The sequence below is a fragment of the Staurois parvus genome, unplaced genomic scaffold (genome assembly GCF_062004578.1).
Source record: "Staurois parvus isolate SC_StPar_1 unplaced genomic scaffold, SC_StPar_1.0 ptg000530l, whole genome shotgun sequence".
Lineage (NCBI taxonomy): Eukaryota > Metazoa > Chordata > Amphibia > Anura > Ranidae > Staurois > Staurois parvus.
The window spans coordinates 686986-705000 of record NW_028318326.1 but is presented as its reverse complement, the minus strand read 5'-3'; the positions used below and the strand labels follow the sequence as shown (position 1 = coordinate 705000).

Sequence of the window (18015 nt, the reverse complement as noted above, 5' to 3'; positions counted from 1 at the left end):
ACCATGCCTGAGCACACAACTCCCCATAGATCACTGAGCACAGAAGCAGGAATCACTGTGATCTAGATGACATACGTGTACCTGGGGCACTTTTGAAGCACGATGTGAGTCAGACCAAAGGGAGAGTGGGGAGGGGGGCAACTAAACTCAGGCACAGTTCAGTTCAACCATGTCCAGTATGAGTGCACCCTAAAACTGCTTTTTGTAGCCCCCAGACCTAAATAGCATTTAATCCTTGCAATGCAAGGGCAGCCCCACTGCATTTTCCTTTCTTTGGAATTCAGCTTGGAATCATCTTCTTGTAATCCCTACAAAAGCAAAAATAATCCAGCTATTTACTGACAGGGATCAGCAATGTGGTCATAAGGGTGGTGTCAAGTTGGTTATTCTGCTGCTAGTGACACCTTACCAGGGGCAGAAATACTGAAAGGCAAGTACAACTTGCATATGGATATTTCTTTCTCACTGTTTGAATTACGGCAGAATTTAAGTTGCTTTTCAGTGGCAGAGAGACGCCTTGTTGGTTCAGAAAGTAAGGGATTGATGCCACAGGAGGTGAGCTGACTCTTAGCAATCCTGTTGCTATAGAAATGATGCTCCCACCAGCAAAATCACTAATGTGCCCAAGTATTTGATTAAAACAGAACCTTAAAGTTCAAATGAGTCAGTGATGGTTTCCAACCTACAGCTGTTCTAGAAAAAACAAGCATCACTCTGTACTGTAAGGCATTTGGTTGAGAAATATTGACAGGAATGAGAACAGCATATCAACACAAACTAACACTACATTATTGACACAATACACTGAGAACAAAGAAAACACTCTAAAAGCCCATCTGTAGAAAGCCAAGTTGTCAAATACAGCTCTTATACAATTAGAAATGGCAGCAAGTCCAGGAATGCCAGAAATAAACACTATGTTCCCCTAGAGTTTGTCTCTGCATGGCCCCTTGAATCTCAAAATCAATACAGAAAATGAATAGCCATTTTTTTTATTGTTGAACTGGATGGCCTTTTTTCAGCCAGACTAACTATGTAGCAGGTAACCCTAAGTAGTAACCTTTAGTTGACAGAAAGTAAGAGCAGCCATCTTTGTAAATATGAAAAAGATGTTGTCCTAAACTAACAATGCAGCATATTCTAGAGGTAGCACTTGTCAAAAACAACAAACAATCCAACAACAACTCAAACTTTGGAGACTCTCAATTTCTTTAGAGTTAGGGCTACAGTACATTGAGGTGCCGTGATGTGGCTCCTGCAGCTTCCGCATATATTTGCAAAAGTGTGCAAACTCAACCCTTTGCTATAATGTGAACTATTAGACAAGGTAATTTGGTTCATTGCAGGCTGGCTGGTACGTGGGCTGGGAATTTCTGTTTGTTGTTTTTTGACATGTGTCACCCTTCCATGTGCTCCTTGCTGCAAAGGCCAGTTATAGATTAGGGTGGTTGCCATTTGTTTGTACTGCTGGTTAATCGGTGAGGAGATGCACTGAATACTTTTGCTTCCATTGTGCTATTGCTGAGTGCCCAGTGCCTATACCTTTAATGAGGGGTGGGCTCCTTCCAGGCATATCTGCCCTTGATCTATCCATTATTATATATGTTCTCCTGCTTTGGAGGCTCTCAAAATTTACAGAGTTAGGACTGCTGTACATTGGGGTACCGTGACATGGCCTCTGCAGCTTGTGCATATATTTGAAAATGAGTGCAAACTGAACGCCTTGTTTTAACATGAACTCTCAGACAGGGTAATCCAGTTTGTTGAAGGCTAGCTGGTAAGTGAGCTGTTTTTTTGTTTCTGTGTTTTGTTGTTTTTTCACATGCGTCACCCTTCCATGTGCTCCTTGCTGCAAGGGCCAGTCATAGGTTGGGGTGGTTGCCATTTTTTGTATTAGAGATGGAACTTGAAAGTCTACAACACATTAGGATCAAAACTAGCCAAAGACAAGCAGGAGTGGAAGAAGCTGCTGCCTTGCAGAGCAGTACCCATGAAGTGATAAAAATGATAATGATGATGTAATTAAAAGCTTAAAGGGGTTTAAATACAGAGATGACATTTTTTGAATATGACAAATCCACGTGTGCTTCTCCATTATTTGTACAAGATGTGTTATCAAAATTCAAAATGCAATAATGAAAAGTAGAAGCCCCACTGCTGCAGCCAGCAGTGATATCACTGGATTGGTAAAGACATAAGTCGGCCATAGATGGATCAAATCTCAGCTGGTTCAGCAGGGACCGGCCTAGATTCAGTCCTTTTATGGGCAGGCTGGTTTTACTGAAGTCAGTCCATTGATGGACTTCAATGCAAGCAGCCTGTCAGATTTTTTACATGTGATAACTTCCAGCGGTTATAGCCACTAGCAGTAATCATTGTATTCTGCTGGTAGGGAAAGCTCCCTGCTGGCAGAACATAATAGTGCCATGGAAGGGATTCCCCTATCAACACTGACTGTGTTATTGGGGGAATCAAGCAATTTTCTTTCATGTCACCCATGGTTGCAGGAAAGAAACTCAGGTCATCTATGGCTTGCCTTACTTTTAGGCAGGTTAAAGCAGAGCTCCACCCAAAAGGGTAAGTTCCGCTTTAAGCCTTTTTCCCCCACTCCCCATTAAGGATTGGCACCTTTGGGGAGCAGGTGCCTGAATTTGACAGGTACCCGCTCCCACTTACGCTGTGATCTCCTAGGCGATCGGAAGCGGAAGTTGTCCTCCCCCTCCCTCCCCATAGTCTTCTGGGACATGTGACAGGTACCAGAAGACTACAGGGTCATTCACACAGCACAGCACTTCTCGCGCATGCACAGTAGGCAACCGGCTGTGAAGCCGCAAGCTGTCACAGCCGGGTGCCCACATTGAAGATGCTGGCGCCAGGGAGAGAAGAGAGCCGGTGAAACCAGCAGTGGTGAGGACACCGCTGGACCGAAGGACAGGTAAGTTGCTGTATTTTAAAAGTCAACAGCTACAGTTGTTTTCCAGGTGGAACTCCGATTTAGGTTTTTATATTTTGATAAACTATGACTCATTTTGATAAAGTATTTCTCTTTCTGGGGTAACAATTTAGACTTTAAGGAGGTATTTTTAACAGTATTTCCTAAAAAATAATTCTCAGTATTTTCTTAAACACCAACATGGTGGCTTCCTCTCTGCATTAAACACACTTTTAAGAATTGGTAGCTTTTCCTTGAAGAATTGTGTCATTTATTTGCCAAAAATGTATGTTCTACCCTAGAAAGATTTTGTTTTAACTGTCTGAACAATTAATGCAGAGGTATAATGTTTAGAGGATACTTTCCTCAGTTACCACAATTAATATTAATACTTACATCAGAATTAAATCGAAGCTGGCAAACGTTGCAAGAAATAACTTGCTTTTTCTTTGGTGGAATAGAAACGCCAAAGGTATGGTTTATTACAGCTTTTTGCACTGGGTCCATCTAAAATAGAAATAAGTAAATATGAGCACATAAAAATGCCATAGGTTACAATGAGACTATGTAAATAAATCATCTTTTTCATATTACACTGCTTTATTAATCAGCTCAAATTGATCTGTGAATGGTTCACTATGTTTGCTGTATCTTTTTTAGCAGAACTGATTTTGTCAAGCCAGGCAATTGACTTTCATAAGGAAGTATTAATTGCTTCTCTTGTCTCATCTGCCCATTATTTCAAATTATGCACTGTGTGCACTGAGAACAGATCAAGTTCTAATTTTTGCCGGGCCTGTATACTGGTATCTATGGTTACCTACAGTTGTTTACACAATGTTCTCCTTGGCACAGCATTCCATGGGCCTGATTTACTAAGGCCATAAGTTTGCTAGCTTTTTCATTAATCCCACAAGTATGTGTTTCCCAGTTGTATTAATACACAAGAAATCCACACTAAGACCTAGTTCAGAACCAAGCATATCTATACAGATCCATCACAAGGAAATCAAGTAATTTAGCAAGCTGACTTTCCATTTCCACAGTCACAAAAATCCTGTGTGTATATTTCTTTGTCTCACAGAAGCAGGCAATGCTCTAAAACAGGATAAAACAATATTGCTATGATATTATTTAATTTAACTCTTTGTTAATTCTTTCTAACTCTAAATGAAAATACAAATTCAGACTTTTGTAAAATTTTGGATGAAGCAGGAAATGTTTAAAATGATATCTGAATCCCAGATGAGAATGTTGTATTTGTCCCCACAAAATCATTTTCCTTCTTCTGTATGACACCCCTTCACTTGTACAAGAAGTGAGATGAACTTTCCTTCATAAGGATATACACCAATAAACGTCCAACAGAGGTTTTAACCCTTCCTTACTCTGCTAGAAAACATGTTTTTACTAATGTCTGTGTCTCCATTGAAGGGATTTGCTCTCGCTTTCCAGTGCTGTCTGGCACTTACCAGATAAACAGGTAGCAAGGGGAAAGGGGACAGAGGCAGCAATCAAAATTTGAAAGAAGTTGTAAAGGAGCTTTTAGACCCCTTTTACATGGGCAGTTAGATTTCAGCTTTTAGCTGCGGTTAGAGGAACGTATTTACTGCAGCTAAATGCAGACAATGCATCCCTATGGCTCCATTCACACACTGCGTTTAGCAACATTTTCATAACATACGGTTTTTGCATTTAGAAAAAATCAAGTTGACAGCGTCCAGGAGCTATCTGTACATAAACGCAGTTAATCACAGTACAAAGAAAAAATAAGTAAACAGTTGCTAAAGAAAAGGCAAGAATTTACTACTGCAGCTAAACGCAGCCACATGTAATATAAACACACATACTCGCAAATAAACGCAATGTACAAATGCAGGTGATCACTGTGCTAGGAGTGTTGGAATTTCAAAATAAAAAAACATGCAGTTACAAGCGGCAGAACAACCGCCCGTGTGAAATAGGCTTTAGTTGCAGTTTAAGTCCTACATTCCCCTGGTTCACTGTGTAAATTCCGCACCGCATCAGAATCGTATCCCGTTCATGCGAACCGCTGTGGGTGTTTATGTTAACAACACCCTGAAAGCGGTCTGCAAAACGCAGTACGAAATGCAGAATCAGGTGTGAATACCTATGTGATCCAATTCTAGTGTGGACCAAAAAAAGGGTCCTGCGCGTTTATTGGTGCGGTGCAATTAGAGCCATACAAAATGCATGGCTCCAATCGCAATGCACGCAAATCGCATGTGATTTGCATAGGAATGCCGTGCGGTTCCTGTGTGAATCACATGCGATATACCGCACCGCATATATGTGAACCCAGGCTTAGTGTGCATTTTTCCACGCTGTTTTGTGTTTTTCCTTTTGATTAATTTACAAAAATAAAAACAGTCACCATGTACAAATGAATACAACATTGTAATTCTGTCTTTGTTTCGATTGTTTATCCCCTTGCCTACCAAGGCATTTTTTTAAATTTTTCATATAAATGTTAAAACCAGCATATTTTTTTTTCTAGAAAATTACTTTGAACCCCCAAACATTATAAAATATATAAAAGATGTTGTGTAGATTAAATAGATGCTAAACATCAAGATTTAAAACTACGCACATCTGTGAAATTGCAGCAAACTACAGAAAATGCCCATAGGTAATGCTTTACAAGCCTTCACAGGTTATCAGTTTAGGGTTAAACATGAGCTCTAGAATTATTGCTCTCATTCTGATCTTTGTGGCGTTACCTCACATGTGTGGCGCAGTCACCGCTTACATATGCATGCGGCACCTACAAACAACTTAGGACAAACAGATCTATACAAAAAGTTAACAAAAAAAACCCAAAACAAAACATGTATTTAAAAATGAAACCCAAAAAAAACAGGCAGACTCAATGGACCACTTGGTCTTTTTTTTTTCTGCTGTCACTGTTTGTGCTTACATTTGTGTGTGAGAATAAGGGAACTGAAGCAGAGGTGTTTTTTGTTTTTATTAGATTTTTTTTTTTTACACTTTTTTTTTTCTTTTAACTTTATTGCTATCACAAGGGGTGACTAAGACCTCTTGTGATAGTATTGGGCAAGTGACAGATATGCTTTATGGAGACATCAGGGGTCTATTAGACCCCTTATATGTCACCTGCCTTTAAAAGCAACTGTTTGATCAGATGCTTCCCGAGCTGTATTGGCCAGGGAAAGAGAGCACTGAAATTGGAAGTGACAAAATCCTTATTGATACTGACATCACACTCAGGACGGTGACACCACTTTAGGTTCAAATCATGGAGCTGTAACTATCCATATATACCATTAAGAACAATATATTTACCAATGACAGGCTATGTGAGCTGAAAAAAAAACAGTTAGGCTACGTTCACACTAGCCTTGTTTTCAAGCGGCAGAAAGGCGTTTGGGAAGCGTTTTTACTGCTTCCCAAACGCCTCGGACAATTCTGCCCATTGCAGCACATGGTGCTGTTCTAACGGGAGCGGTAGCGGCACAGCGTGGCAAAACGGACGCCTCTGGTCGAGTGAGGAGGCGTTGAAGCCTCCTATTCTAGTCTATGGTGCCGCTCCGCAAACACCCGGCCGGCGTTTGTGGCACGGTTGCGACGCGGTTGCGGGGTGTTTGCGGAGCGGTAACACCATTTAAACTTCATTTTTAACGCTTGGCAAATGCCTAGCAACCGCCGCTAAACCGCGCATGCGGCGTTTGCGGAGCGTTTTCCGAGCATTAAAAAAACCATCCGCAAATGCCGGACCAACACTTGCCAAATGCTGTAGGGGCGTTTGGCAAGCGTTGGTAAAACGGTCAAGTGTGAATGAGCCCTCACAGTGCTGAAAACAATGACTGTAATGGCAAAACACACCTGTGTTATAGTTCAGCGAATTGAGTCTGTTCTCTGTTAGGACAAAAACTCAATTAAACTTTCAGTTCAAAATCATTCCAAGTGCTTCAAAACAAAAGGTGTGCAAAGTCTTAGTGTTGATTTTCTTTTTAAAGCAACCACAACTTGAGTAGAAAAGCTTGTCCTCTGACTTCATACGGCAGGGAAGGACTGTGTGAAAACAGTGGGCTCTCTGCAGACGTCAGACCAGGGGCGGACTGACAACTCATGGGGTCCCCGGGCAATAGGGGATCATGGGGCCCCTGTGTCCTCGCCCACACCCAAAAAAGCCTATGAAAAGGCCAATGAAAGGTGCCAGGAGCATCTCATGGGGCCCCCTACTGACCCTGGGACCTCGGGCAGTGCCCAAGTGCTCGAATGATCAGTCCACCTCTGGGTCAGATACAACTCCTGATGAGTCAGACCTAAATCTCTACAATCGCCAAAACTCAGGCTCCCTGCTGATTGGAGAGCTCCAGCTTTTCAACATGATTCAGCTATACCAGTAAATGGAAAGAGAATACATTTGCGGTAACTATTACATAACCCCTCAACCAATACTAGTCTTCTTAGTCTATTCTCCATTTTTCTCTAGTCATAGGGTGGGGCCCCTACAGAATATTCTATCCAGGGCCCCCCCATAGATATTATTCCAAAGTGAGTGCAGGAATGCTTGGGCATGCAAATTTCACATTGCTAGCCAAACCGGAGATCACTGCTGGTCCTTGTGGGCAACATCAACTCACATTTAGAATGTAAAATACTGTACATGTTTCTACAGACAGCCCAGGGCAAGAAACAAAATTTGATTTTTACCCAATGGGATCAATGAACACTTGTACAGCAAAAATGGAACAAAAATGTGATGAACACTGTTTTTAAATATTTCCTTGTCCTGCCTAGTGATAATGCACTTGCAAAAAAAAAACAAAAAACAAAGCGTAACTACATTTAACAGGAAGCATAAGTAATCCTACATGTCGCCTAAGTACAGATTCGTACTATCCTCATACATCAATGTCTGGCTGCCTATACGAACTTCAGTTGTTGCCCAGAGCCATCAATAAGATGAAGACTTTTCTGGTTCTACTTGTCGAAGACTGAAGGACCAATCTGTAGCTGTGGGCAATGCATACAGGTTTTATCTAACAAATTCTTCTCAATGAGATAAAGTACTTGTACATTATTACAAACATAAGTCAACAAACCATGAATTATTCAAACTCATGCATAACCATTATTTATTCTTCATTGTCAGGGAGTGCCCAAGTTCTGGTACTGCTCCCTGCAATTATCACTGATTTGGGGGATAACTGAGGTTAATTTACTAAATAAGTAGTGAATATAAGTTAGGTAAGTTTAATCATAAGTTTAAGTAGTGAAATAAACTGGCCATACATGGTTCGAGATTTGAACACGGCAGGCTGAATGCATCGATCGATCAACTTGGGTACAACCAGCCTGTTGGGTCTTACATGCGATTATTGCTAGCGGCTAGTATAGAGGGTGAACACAATGGCAACACTAACTGTGCTGATGGAGGAATCAAGTGATTTTCTTTCCTGCAACTCATGGCTGTATTTTTCTGTATTGGGATTGAATGTTACAATTATTCACTTTGCACATGTGAAGCACTATTACTCATGTATTGTCAAATTTAATGCACTTAATTAATGCGCAGTTCACATGGTATTTTGTTTGTTTTTGTGTTATTGGTTCACAAATTAGGACTGCAGCGTATATTTATCAAAGTTGCGTGAATATCTCTTCCTAAGCGCAACAACACTATATCTTATTTATGGCCCACTTTAGCATACTGCTCAGCGATAACAGGAGGGTACATTTACTTTTAATAATTGGGCAAGGAAAATGAAAACAAAATGTTTGTTTGTTTTTTCTTGCATGCACATGATTGAATGATTGAAGTGAATAGAGCTTCAGATTACTCATTAAGCTAAGTGCTAACTGAGTGCTAACTGAAAATTCTCTACTTCAGGACAAAAACAACTAACTACTGTCTTTTACTTTATTTTGCACTGACATCCAAATTTTCAGGACAAGCTTTCGGGGCATATCCCCTTCAAGATTCAAGCAGTACTTTAGTAAACCATCTACGCTAGCTTTCCCTGTGGTTTTTTTTTTTTTTTGGGGGGGGGGGGGGATAGTACATACTGAATTCTTATTAACATAAATTATAACTTGTTTTTTTAAGTCAATGTAAAAGAAAAGAAACAAATTTGAAATTAAAAAAGTACTCTAGAATCCAGGTTGTAAACATGATGAACTTGCACTCACTACAGTCACTGAGGCCCTGATTCACTATTGGGCGTGGGCGCATATTTATGGGCTTAAGCCCAATTTTCATGGGCGTCCGTCATTTTTTACCCTGCAACCTAATTCACTATTGAGCAGAGCCCATAAGCAGATGCCCAATCTAATTCACAAAAAGACACACGCCCGAAATCAGACTCACAAAACAGACTTGCTAAGAAGCAAGTCTAAAACCATGAAAAATCACTGCAGAGACATGTTCACTTAGAAATTTGCTTTGCCAAATATCAGGACTTCACTTTAAACAATATTTGCTATTTCCAAAAAAATTAAGAATGTGTTAATCGTTTTTTTCAAGGAAATCGACACAGTAAAAATCTAGAAGCCCGTGCAGTGTCTTTGGCAGATACAACTGAGCATGTGCAGAACACATTTTAGACTTCTGCCATGGGCGTTTGCTTTTTAGCCACTGACTAATAGTGAATCTGATTGTGGATTCCTCTGACAGCCAACACTCGGTCGTGACTATTGTGTTTAATAAACAGCACTCAGCATATCTTCATGTATTCTAACTAGATTTCCTTAGTTCTAGTGATTCTATTTTTGTTTCTTATCCTTTATAATTATTTCTGTAATGATTTTACTTATTTCAAAGGTCTAGATAATATTTATTTTGACAGCTGAATGTAAAAATAAAGGTCCACAATAAAAAAAAAAAACAAAAAAACAGCGTGGGTCCCCCCTCTCATCCTTACCAAGCCCTTCAGGTCTGGTATGGATATTAAGGGGGAACTCAACGCTGAAATTTAAAAAAAAAACAGCGTGGGTCCCCCTCAATATCCATACCAGACCCTTATCCGAGCATGCAGCCCGGCAGGTCAGGAAAGGGGGGGGGGACGAGCGAGCGCCCCCCCCCCCCTCCTGAACCATACCAGGCCACATGCCCTCAACATGGGGGGGGGTGCTTTGAGGCAGGGGGGGGCTCCCCCCCCAAAGCACCTTGTCCCCATGTTGATGAGGACAAGGGCCTCTTCCCCACAACCCTGGCCGGTGGTTGTGGGGGTCTGCGGGCGGGGGGCTTATCAGAATCTGGAAGCCCCCATTGACAAGGGGGCCCCCAGATCCCGGCCCCCCCCCTACGTGAACGAGTCTGCGGTACATGGTCCCGCAGACTCCTTCACAAAAAAAAGTGTGGTGTAAAAAAAACACAGTACAGGGTCTTTGACAAGTCCTTTATTAAAACAATGTCCCCCGAAGTAGATCCAACGTCAATCGCGGCAGCAGGGACCCAAAAAAAAAAAAAAAAAAAAAAAAAAGGTTCCGCTCCAGTCCCAGGCTTCCAGCCTTGTGAAGAAGAGGCTAGCTGACAGTTCTTATATAGGTATGGGGCGGGGCCAGCCGGGGACATCATCCGAGTGACCCGCCCCATGTCACATGCTTGCTGTTCCCGGCTGGCCCCGCCCCCATAGCTATATAAGAAATGTCACTGTCTCCTGCATTCAGCTAGTTAGCCTCAGTGGAGAGACAGGGTGACATTTCTCAAATAGGTAAGGGGCGGGGATGATGTGCCCGGCTGGCCCCGCCCCATACCTATATAAGAACTGTCAGCTAGCCTCTTCTTCACAAGGCTGGAAGCCTCCGACGGGAGCGGAACCTTTTTTTTTTTTTTCTTTTTTCGGGCCCCTGCCGCCGCCGCCGTGATTGACGTTGGATCTTCTTCGGGGGACATTGTTTTAATAAAGGACTTGTCAAAGACCCTGTACTGTGTTTTTTTTTTTTTTTACACCACACTTAGTTTTTTTGTGAATAAGTCTGCGGGACCATGTACCACAGACTCGTTCACGTAGGGGGGGGGGCGGGATCTGGGGACCCCCTTGTTAAAGGGGGCTTCCAGATTCTGATAAGCCCCCCGCCCGCAGACCCCCACAACCACCGGCCAGGGTTGTGGGGAAGAGGCCCTTGTCCTCATCAACATGGGGACAAGGTGCTTTGGGGGGGGAGCCCCCCCTGCCCCAAAGCACCCCCCCATGTTGAGGGCATGTGGCCTGGTATGGTTCAGGAGGGGGGGGGCGCTCGCTCATCCCCCCCCCCCCCTTTCCTGACCTGCCGGGCTGCATGCTCGGATAAGGGTCTGGTATGGATATTGAGGGGGACCCACGCTGTTTTTTTTTTTTAATTTCAGTGTGGAGTTCCCCCTTAATATCCATACCAGACCTGAAGGGCTTGGTAAGGATGAGAGGGGGGACCCACGCTGTTTTTTTTATTATTTATTTAATTCACGGAAATAATTTGAAATTCAGCTGTCAGTGGGAAACCCCGATGACAGCTGAAACATTCCTTCTGTCCCTGCAGAGAGCTCCGCTATTATATTTGACATTAAAAAGTATAGAGACTGCAACATTGTATCCATTTGTATCCATTCCGGATATAGATGTTTTTATTCGGATACAAATAGATACAATGTTGCAATCTTTATACTTTTTAATGTCAAATATAATAGCGCAGCTCTCTGCAGGGACAGAAGTAATTACTTTGCTATTATATTTGCAGGCCGTAGACGGGGCGAAAATCGAACAATTTTTTTACCATTGGTGGTAACGTCGGCCCATTGAACAACCGAATTTTTTTTTTTTTTTTAAAACGGTCAGTTTTCGCCCCATCTATGGCCTGCATTTTTCTTTTTCTTTTTTTATTCTTCTTTTTCTTGCAGGTCATGGCTCATGTGCAGATTTTTTATCTGTTAAAAGATCAGCCAATTTGCCGATCGTTGCAGCTAAAATCGGCCGATCTGCAAAATCGGCCAATTTTTATCCAAATTTACCAATTAAAAAAAGTTGCAAAATCCCCAAAAATGGCTGACCAATTAACCCACTAACGGGCCGAAAATCAGCCGATTTTTTTTTTGCAGACGATTTTAGACCCATGTAAAGCAGGCCATAGATGGGTCTAAAATCGGCCGATTTTTCTGCCGAAAAAAAAATCGAACGATTTTCGGGCCGTTAGTGGGTTAATTGGTCAGCTGTTTTTCGGGATTTTGGCACATTTTTTTTATCAGTAAATTTGGAACAAAAAATTTTCAACTTTACTGGTAAACAAAATATGCTAAAATCCCAAAAAATGGCCGACCAATTATCCCAATAACGGAAGAGGCCCTTGTCCCCATTAACATGGGGACAAGGTGCTTTGGGGGGGAGCCCCCCTTCCCCAAAGCACCCCCCCATGTTGAGGGCATGTGGCCTGGTATAGTTCAGGAGGGGGGGCGCTCGCTCGTCCCCCCCCCCCTTTCCTGACCTGCCGGGCTGCATGCTCGGATAAGGGTCTGGTATGGATTTTGGGGGGATCCCCGAGCTGTTTTTTTTTTTTTTTTTATTTCAGCGTGGAGTTCCCCCTTAATATCCATACCAGATCCGAAGGGCTTGGTACGGATGTGAGGGGGGACCCCACGCTTTTTTTTTTGTACATTCAGCTGTCAGTGGGGAACCCCGCTGACAGTTGAAACATTAACACATGGCTGTCGCTCCTACAATCCCGCATGAGTTATGTTATCAACTCATGCAGCATTTTAGTAGCGAAAACCAATGCAGCGCTCATGTTTCAGCTGTCGGCGGAGTTCCCCACTGACAGTTGATGTAAAAGTATTGCAGGGAATTATAAACAATTTGTAAAAAACCCGGCGTGGGGTCCCCCCTCTCATCCATAATAAGCCCTTCGGGTCTCGTATGGATGTTAAGGGGTAACTCCACGCTGAAATTAAATAAAAAACAGCATGGGGTACCCCCCAAAATCCATAACAGATACTTATCTGAGCATGCAGTCCAGCAGGTCAGGAAAGGGGGGGGGGGGACAAGCGAGCGCCTCCCCCCCCTCCTGAACCATACCAGGCCACATGCCCATACCAAATTATTCAAACATTTGTAAACAGACCAATTAACTGAAATGGTTTGGCATTTGTACCCCAAATATGACGTTCCCTGAGGCGTTGGTAAACCGAGGTACGCCTGTATTAGTATTGCAATCCTTTGTATTGGGATACATAGAACCAACATACATCTGAATTGGCAACATAGCACAACATTTGTGTCACATTGGAGATATCTGGTAGTTATACTGACCTTGCCCAGGGACCTAGGATTGATTCACAGCACAGAAATACAGGCTGGATTAGCAATGTAGCTCCGTGGATTAGTGGTTAGCACTACTGCCTCACAACTCTAGGGTTTTCGGTTTGAATCCCAACCCTGGTGAGGAAGTAGCATGATCTCCGTGTGTGGCTGTCTTCAAATAGATGTTCTGGCAACATCTTTGCTTTCTGTCTAAATGATCCCTAAAATGTGAATTAGAATGAGGCCTTGTCTGTTGAAACACCTTCAAAGCTGCACCTTATGTGAATGTCATACAATGGGGTAAGATAAGAGCCTGGAGCACTAATAGATTTGATAATGATGGTTTACACTCCATCCACTTTTGTGAAGGATTTGGCAAGCAAAGAGCTGACAGAGAGAGGCAAAGTCGCACCCTATTGTATGCTATTAGAGCGACCACATGGGTGTGTTTCAAACATTGATTTCTATAGTACATATAGTAGTACATGTACTACTTTAGTGGCAATTTGCCTAGAGATCTGTGTCAGATGTCTTGAAAATTGCATTGAAATGGTCAATTTTACTGTAAGTCGCAGGAATTGTAAATCGGCTTTGCCCAGAGTGTAATGTTTGGTGAAGTTTGATTTCTGGAGTGTTTTGCCAATTGATGGGAAATTCACCATACTAGTCAAATCGATTTGTCATTTTCAGTATTGCATACAAGATGTGGTCATGTGACTGTCTTAACTCATGCGAGAATCTGGAGGGAATTGTGACCATAGTAGCAATAACGGTTCCAATTGGGGTTCCCTTTCACATCCCTGCTCAATGTTCTGTTGTATGCTGCACACGTACATTTCACTGTATATTTCTTTCTGATTTGTGGGGCCTGTATACCAAGGGTTAATGCAGGTAGGAAGCGGATTCATCAGGTGAAAACACTTTCACTGACCAAATTAAGGTCAGTGGTGGGTGAGGCTTCATTGGGTGTGGGGCCTTGTTTGGCGTGCTCCAAATACAACCTAGCTTATATAAAGACGTGCAGTAGTGAGTGATTTGGCCTGTTGCTAGGCCGGGTGGTTTGTGACTTATGCAGGCCATAGATGGGTCGAAAATCGGCCGATTTTTCGGCCGAAAATAAAATCGGCCGATTTTCGGATCATTAGTGGGCGATTTGGTTGGCCGTTTTTCGGTATTTTGGCCGTTTTTTTTTTTCGGTAAAGTTGGAAAAAAATCGGCCGATTTTGCCGATCGGCCGATTTTCGCGGCAATTAGTGGCCAAATCGGCCGATTTTTTTACCGATAAAAAATCTGCGCATGAGCAGTGACCTGCAAGAGGAAGACTATGAAGAAGAGGATGAAGAAGAAGAGGATGAAGAAGAAGAGGATGAAGAAGAAGAGGATGAAGAAGAAGAGGATGAAGAAGAAGAGGATGAAGAAGAAGAGGATGAAGAGGATGAAGAAGAAGAGGATGAGGATGAAGAAGAAGAAGAGGATGAGGATGAAGAAGAAGAAGAATTCCAGTCCAGCAAAAAGTGTCTCTGCAGAGAGCTCCGCTATTTCTGACAGTTCTCTGACAGTTCCTTGACATTTACAGCGGTTGAAACATTGTATCTATTTGTTTCCGAATAAAAACATCTGTATCCTAAATGGAAACAAATAGATACATTGTTGCAACTTCTATAAATGTCAAGGAACTGTCAGAGAACTGTCAAAGAAATAGCAGAGCTCTCTGCAGGGACACTTTTTGCCGGCTCTAGACGGGTAGAAAATCGGCCTTTTTTTTTTTTTTTTTTTTTTACCATTGATGGTAACGTCGGCCACTTGAACAACCGATTTTTCGTTTTTTAAAAGAAAAATCTGCAGTTTTTCTCCCCATCTATGGCCTGCATAAGTCCTTGCATGGTGTGGTTTGGGGGAAGAAGAGATTTTGTGCTGAATTGCCCCAGACACCACTCAGGCTGTGTTTGGAAGTGGGCTGGAAATGTTTGCATATTTTTGGCCTTGTAAAGTGTGTTTGTGTGTTATTGCACAATGATTGTGTTTTTTCTCTTTGCATTGAAAGCCTCACACATGTCAATCGTTTTGTTTAAAATCTGCTCTTGTTTTAATTTTGTTTGCTTATTTAGACTCCAATGCATTTTTCTGACAAACCTGCTGACAAATGTATGTGTAGGGGGTTTGTAGAGGTGGGAGGGGATTTGTAGAGGTGGGAGGGGTTTTTTTTCACATGCTTTGTTTTCTTGATATTTTGATCTGTAGACTTTTTTTTGTGAATGGATCTTCATACTAAGTGATTGTGTAAGTAAATCTTATGTGCACGAAAATGTTACTTGATTCATCTTCCCCTTTGTTTCCTGCTATAACCTGAGCACACACAGTTCACTAGAAGTATCTTTAGATTGTAAGCTCTTATGAGCAGGAGTGTTTTATTTTTGCCACGTGAATCCTATTTTTGTGACTCACCAAGATATTGACTGTACCTACTTGTTCCTGCTGACCAAATAAACGAAGATATATTTGATCAATAAATGTTTGACCGATGTTTTTGTGTTTATTTTATGTTCAATATATGAACAACCTTAATAGTTACTTTGTATACTTATATAATCTGCTCAAATGTAGCTTGTAAGAGTGTGAATATGCAAGTGTGTGCAAACTGGCTTTTTCAAAACCAAAAAAAAAAACGCCCACTTGCACCACAATATTGTTATGTACTAATGAATACGTCACATTCACTGTGCAGCCAGCTACAGGTTTTCTACAATTCGATTTACAGTAATGAAATAGTTCACACTTTGTTGATTTTTGGCCTTTGGCAACAAATATTAGCCAAGGTTAAAAAAAAAACAAATCAATAAGAAACACACATTTGCGAAAGCTATCATAGCTGTGCATAGAAATGCGCGATTGCAAACAAATAAGCACCAAACAGGTGTCCGCATGGCGCATGAACGGCTATCCTGGAAGTCCGTCATCACGTGCGCGCGCACCCGGAAGTGGTTGTGGGGAGTGTAAGTGGATGAGAAGTGGTTGGAGGTTTTGTGTTGGTTGAAAATTTTGATAACTTTATTGGCATTTGGACATGGCGAGAGCACAGTTCTCAACTGAGGAGATGATCCTTATATGTAAAGTAACTGTGGCCATTGCAAATATGTTAATAACATGTGAGGGACAGGTAATTGCAATTTTGTGGGTGGGGCCTAGCAGAATCTCACTTGGTGCACATGCTACTTATCTGTACATTAGCTCCTGGGTATTGATGGGTCAATGATATTAACCACTTGCCTACTGGGTACTCCTACCCCCTTCCTGTCCTGGCCAATTTTCATCTTTCTGCACTGTTACACTTTGAATGACAATTGTGCGGTCATGCCACATTGTACCCATCTTAAATTTGTATCAGTTTTTTCAGACAAATAGAGCTTTCTTTGGGTGGTATTGACTTGCTGCTGTGAGGTTTACTTTTTGCTCGATAAACCACAAAATAGCTCATAATGAATAAAAGTCTGTTTATATTATAACATTTGGTAAACTGGTAATTTAGCAACACTGATGTGCATTGATGAGGCAGCACTGGTGGGTGGCACTGCTGGCCACAGGTGGGCGGAACTGTTGGGTGGCACTGGTGGGCACTGATCATCGGGGCCGACCCCTGCTTTGATAACTGCTGGTTCTCGGCAGTACTTTCCACACATTCTGACAGCGTGATGAAAGTGCAGCCAAGACCCGGCAAATGCATTTCCCGGTGATCAGCGTGTCATTGGACATGGCTGATCACATGGTAAAAAGCCGCTGTGATTGGCCTTTACCACATCACGTGATCAGCTGTGTCCTTAGGACACAGAAATCACGGAGAGCGCGTTCTGCCAGGATGTCATATGACGCCCTCCCAGAGCTGCCTGGATGCAGTGTAGCGTTATTCGGCTATCTGCGGTCGCCAAATAGGTAACCAGCTAGGCCTTCATGGCTAATCTTTGAATATCTGGACATGTATACTGCGTATAATGCATTACATTCTACAATGTGTTGGTGTACATGGTATTACAGTGTGCAATGCGTTGCTGGATTCTGCATGACAGTGGACAGCGTATCACAGTGTGCAATGCGTAGCTCCATCCTGCATGACAGTGTACAGTGCATTACAGTCTACAATGTGTGGGTGTACACGGTATCACAGTGTGCAATGCGTTGCTCCATCCTGCATGACAGTGTACAGTGCATTACAGTCTACAATGTGTGGGTGTACACGGTATTACATTGTACAGTGTATTACAGTGTGCAATGCGTTGTACACTGCAGTGTGCACTAAAGCATTTTACACTCATGCACTGTACACACTAACGCATTTGACATTTCTAGTGTGCAATGCGTTAGTGTGCAATGCCTTGGACAGTACAATGCATTTGCAGTATTGGTGTATGTTTATTGAGCACAGATAATTACTCTGATTTTAGTTATCAAGGAGAAGTCTTCTCTGTCCCCCTGTTTATGAGGTGGAGGACAATTGTTTTCCGAAGAAGAGAGGAGACATTTTTTCAAGGAGATCTGTATAGATTTCCAGAGATATGTGTAGATGGTTGAGGGGCTGCATGTGACATTTTTTCAAGGAGATCTGTATAGATTTCCAGAGATATGTGTAGATGGTTGAGGGTCTACATGTGATCTCCGGAGATAATTGTGATTAACGATCACCTGAGTTAAACCAGTGAATGAAAAGTGTAAAAAAACATGGATTGAAAATAATCTGCACTGACCACTGTGCTTTGTCAAGCCACATATTGGCACATTCTGGTGTCACACAGATGCAATGTGAAATTTGCAGTGTTTTCTGTGCAAGCGCTGCAC

At 42.2% G+C, this 18015-nt stretch overlaps 1 protein-coding gene across 6 annotated transcripts in view; it reads right to left on the bottom strand.

Annotated features, from left to right (window-relative positions):
- The window catches only part of ZNF385B (zinc finger protein 385B), a 708580-nt gene that overhangs the window by 144200 nt on the left and 546365 nt on the right, over window positions 1-18015 (bottom strand). For 5 of the 6 annotated variants that reach the window (XM_089690377.1, XM_089690378.1, XM_089690380.1 and 2 more), the window contains one exon: window positions 3329-3439. The exons of the other annotated variant lie outside the window; for it this stretch is intronic. In XM_089690377.1, the coding sequence (XP_089546503.1) occupies window positions 3329-3439 (111 nt within the window). The remainder of the gene's footprint in view (window positions 1-3328; window positions 3440-18015) is intronic. 6 annotated transcript variants of the gene reach the window in all.